At 28.7% G+C, this 3,023-nt stretch overlaps 1 protein-coding gene across 1 annotated transcript in view; it reads right to left on the minus strand.

Annotated features, from left to right (window-relative positions):
• Positions 1-3,023, minus strand: part of LOC117172850 (glutaredoxin domain-containing cysteine-rich protein CG31559-like) — a 27,701-nt gene that overhangs the window by 5,703 nt on the left and 18,975 nt on the right. The window contains exon 2 of the mRNA XM_033361102.1: positions 640-873. Within this exon, the coding sequence (XP_033216993.1) occupies positions 640-873 (234 nt within the window). The remainder of the gene's footprint in view (positions 1-639; positions 874-3,023) is intronic.

The following is a 3,023-nucleotide window of genomic DNA, read 5'->3' on the forward strand; positions in this document are numbered from 1 at the left end:
TTATTAATTATTAATTATTAATGTTTAAAAATCAATAATTGATCATTATGTTCATGAATTTTTAACAGAGAAGAAAAACATTTTATTTTAACCAATTTCGCTCAGGGTAGGCAATACTTGCAAATAAAATCAATTCGTTCACAGCAGCAATAAGAAAAAAAAGAAACATTTTCGGAAAAACAGGCCTGCTTAAACCTCAAAAAATATATATTTATATTATTTAAAAAATGTGGGTGATATATTTTCACTAAAAGTACACTGGAACCGCGTTTATATACGCTCTCACTTATATTCTCCCGCGCTTATATCCCTGCTAAAGCTCTCATTTATATCCGATTGGCATCCACCACCTCGAAGTACAAATTAAAATGATCTTTTCACGTCAGTAATTAAAATAAATGAAGTGTTTTCTTTAAAAAATAGGCCTTCAAAACCCGTAAATAGTTTTGTTTAATTATCAAAAAAAAAAAAAATTAAGTGATGTATTGCACTAAAAATAAAAACATAAAGTTAGTGTCACCTCGACACTAAACTAAATCATTTCTAGGGAACCTATTTTAGAAAAAAATGGAAGCCTAAGATAGATTCGCTTGTACACGCGTACACACAAAACATACAAATTATATAAGCAAAACTTACTCCAATGTATTGCCCATCGATGAAAAGTTGTGGCACTTGAATGATAGTAGAGCCAATTCTGTCTCTAAGCTCAGACTGCGACTCACTGCTCATGAACATATCCCTTTCTTCGTATTTGACCAAATGCGTCCTTAAAATTTGTTTGACTTTCATGCAAGCGTAATATGTTTCTCTGACGATTCCCATCGTCGTAGAGTACATCACCACCTTTCCGGCATCTTTAGTTTTGTAATTCTAGAATGAAATTATTTAAAAAGTTATTAAATTTTTGTCATAGTAAAAATTTATCTAAAAAAGTATTGCATAATTATCATCCTAATTGTCATTAATTATTTATTTACAAATAAATACTTCTTTGAAATGCTCAATCACAAAAAATATTTCCTCATTATAAACATTTCTATCAATAATTAATGAAATTGTGTATATTCAATAGTCGTGTAGGTGATTAAGAGTCACAAAAAATTATAAGAATAAAATATTTTCTATCACCACCAACAAATATTATAAATAAAAGAAAAAAGTCGAAAAATATATATTGAAATATATATTTAATAATTGTTTAGATATGTAGAATGATTTTTATGACTTTTTAAATTAGAGTTTGCCGGATTGATGCAAAGTCAATGAAAATTCAGCATTCTCAGCCGAATGTGAAGCGGTATATCACAAAAGTGAGTATAATAGGTTAACTATCAAGAAGTATGTTGGAAACAACTTGGTAATGTGTCCTGAACATAACCAACCAAACCTAACCTCAAAAATTTCGGAGGAAATTCTAAGTGAGTCAACTAGATATTTAATTGCGCTAATAAAAACAAAAACTACAGGGCAACTGCAAAAGGAGTTGCTTGATAAAATATCTGATAAAACACTAGATCTTCATAATTCAACAATTTTTGATCCAGAGGTCCAACAACAACAAGAATGCCTACTTACCGAAAACACACTATTAAAAGCACTGAACAGGGAACTGAGTGAAAAAATGAATTACTTCGTGAACTTCTAACTTTGCAAAAAACCACAGCAATAAACAAGGCAACTTATACTGAAGTTACCTTAAACATAAAACAAAAACCAAAAAGGATACCTAAAATTATTGTCAAAAACACTAATAAAGAAAACAGTGATAACACAAATATAAAGAAAAGCATTACACACTTATTAACAAAAGACAAAATTATTCAAGCTAAAAATGTCATTATTTAAAAAAATTATATAATTATAAATTGTGTTGATTGCGAAAGTGTAACAGCTGCTGAAAAATTACTAAAAAGTGAACTGGATAAAAATTGTGAAATTACAACTGAAAAATTAAATAATCCAAAGATAAGAATAGTTAACATAGATAACTCTACAAACATGGATTCCAAAACAATTGAAAATGACATAAATATAAGAAACTTCAGAAATTTAAATGATAATGGAAAAGTTCTTCACATGTACACTGTGAAAGAAAAAGGATTAACCAGTGTAGTAATGGAAGTTAATACTGAAGTTTATAAATATATCAGAGAAAAGAACAATAGAATCTTAGTTGGTTACCAAAGGTGCAAAGTTTTTGACTTAATTAATGTCCAACCTTCTCATAATTGTGGTGGTTTTGGACATAGTACAATTAAATGTAGAAACAGTTTAGTATGTTTGCGCTCCTCACTGAAACACAAGACATCTGATTGCAACACTAACAACATTAAGTGTCCAAATTGTTCATATAGTAATGACAAATACAACACAGATTATAATACAAATGACTCTGCTTTTGATCATAACAAATGTAAAATTTATAGTAAAAAAATAAAAAGATACATAACCTCAACGGATTATCCACTGCAACCTACATTACCTACAATCAACAGTACAGATAATTATCGACAACAGAGGCGAAACAACAGATTTGACTCACCGTTACCAACTGTACTAAAAACAAATGTATCACAACCTTAAGACTCAACTAATAAGGAAGAGTTATAATGGCATAACACATCAACTTCATTGAAGACATTCAGAACCAAGTTATCAAACATAAAGGTGTGTATCACAATATAAAATCTCTCAATAAGGATGGAAACATTAAAGACAGTCGCATCTTATATGTAAATGTTCGTAGTATTAACCATAATTTTGATAAGCTCGAAATTCATATTAAGAGATTAAAAATTAAACCGTATGTTATAGTATGCGCCGAATCATGGAACATTGATAATATAGATTTATATAAACTGCAAGGCTTTAAAACGTACTGTAATGAAAGTAACCTAAACAAATCAGACGGAGTAATTATTTATATAAATGATTGTGTCAAAGAGACTACAGGAATAGTACAAATAGAGAATTTAAAACTATTAAATAGTAAAATATTTTTAAACAATAATATAAATCTA

The sequence above is a fragment of the Belonocnema kinseyi genome, chromosome 5 (assembly GCF_010883055.1).
Source record: "Belonocnema kinseyi isolate 2016_QV_RU_SX_M_011 chromosome 5, B_treatae_v1, whole genome shotgun sequence".
Lineage (NCBI taxonomy): Eukaryota > Metazoa > Arthropoda > Insecta > Hymenoptera > Cynipidae > Belonocnema > Belonocnema kinseyi.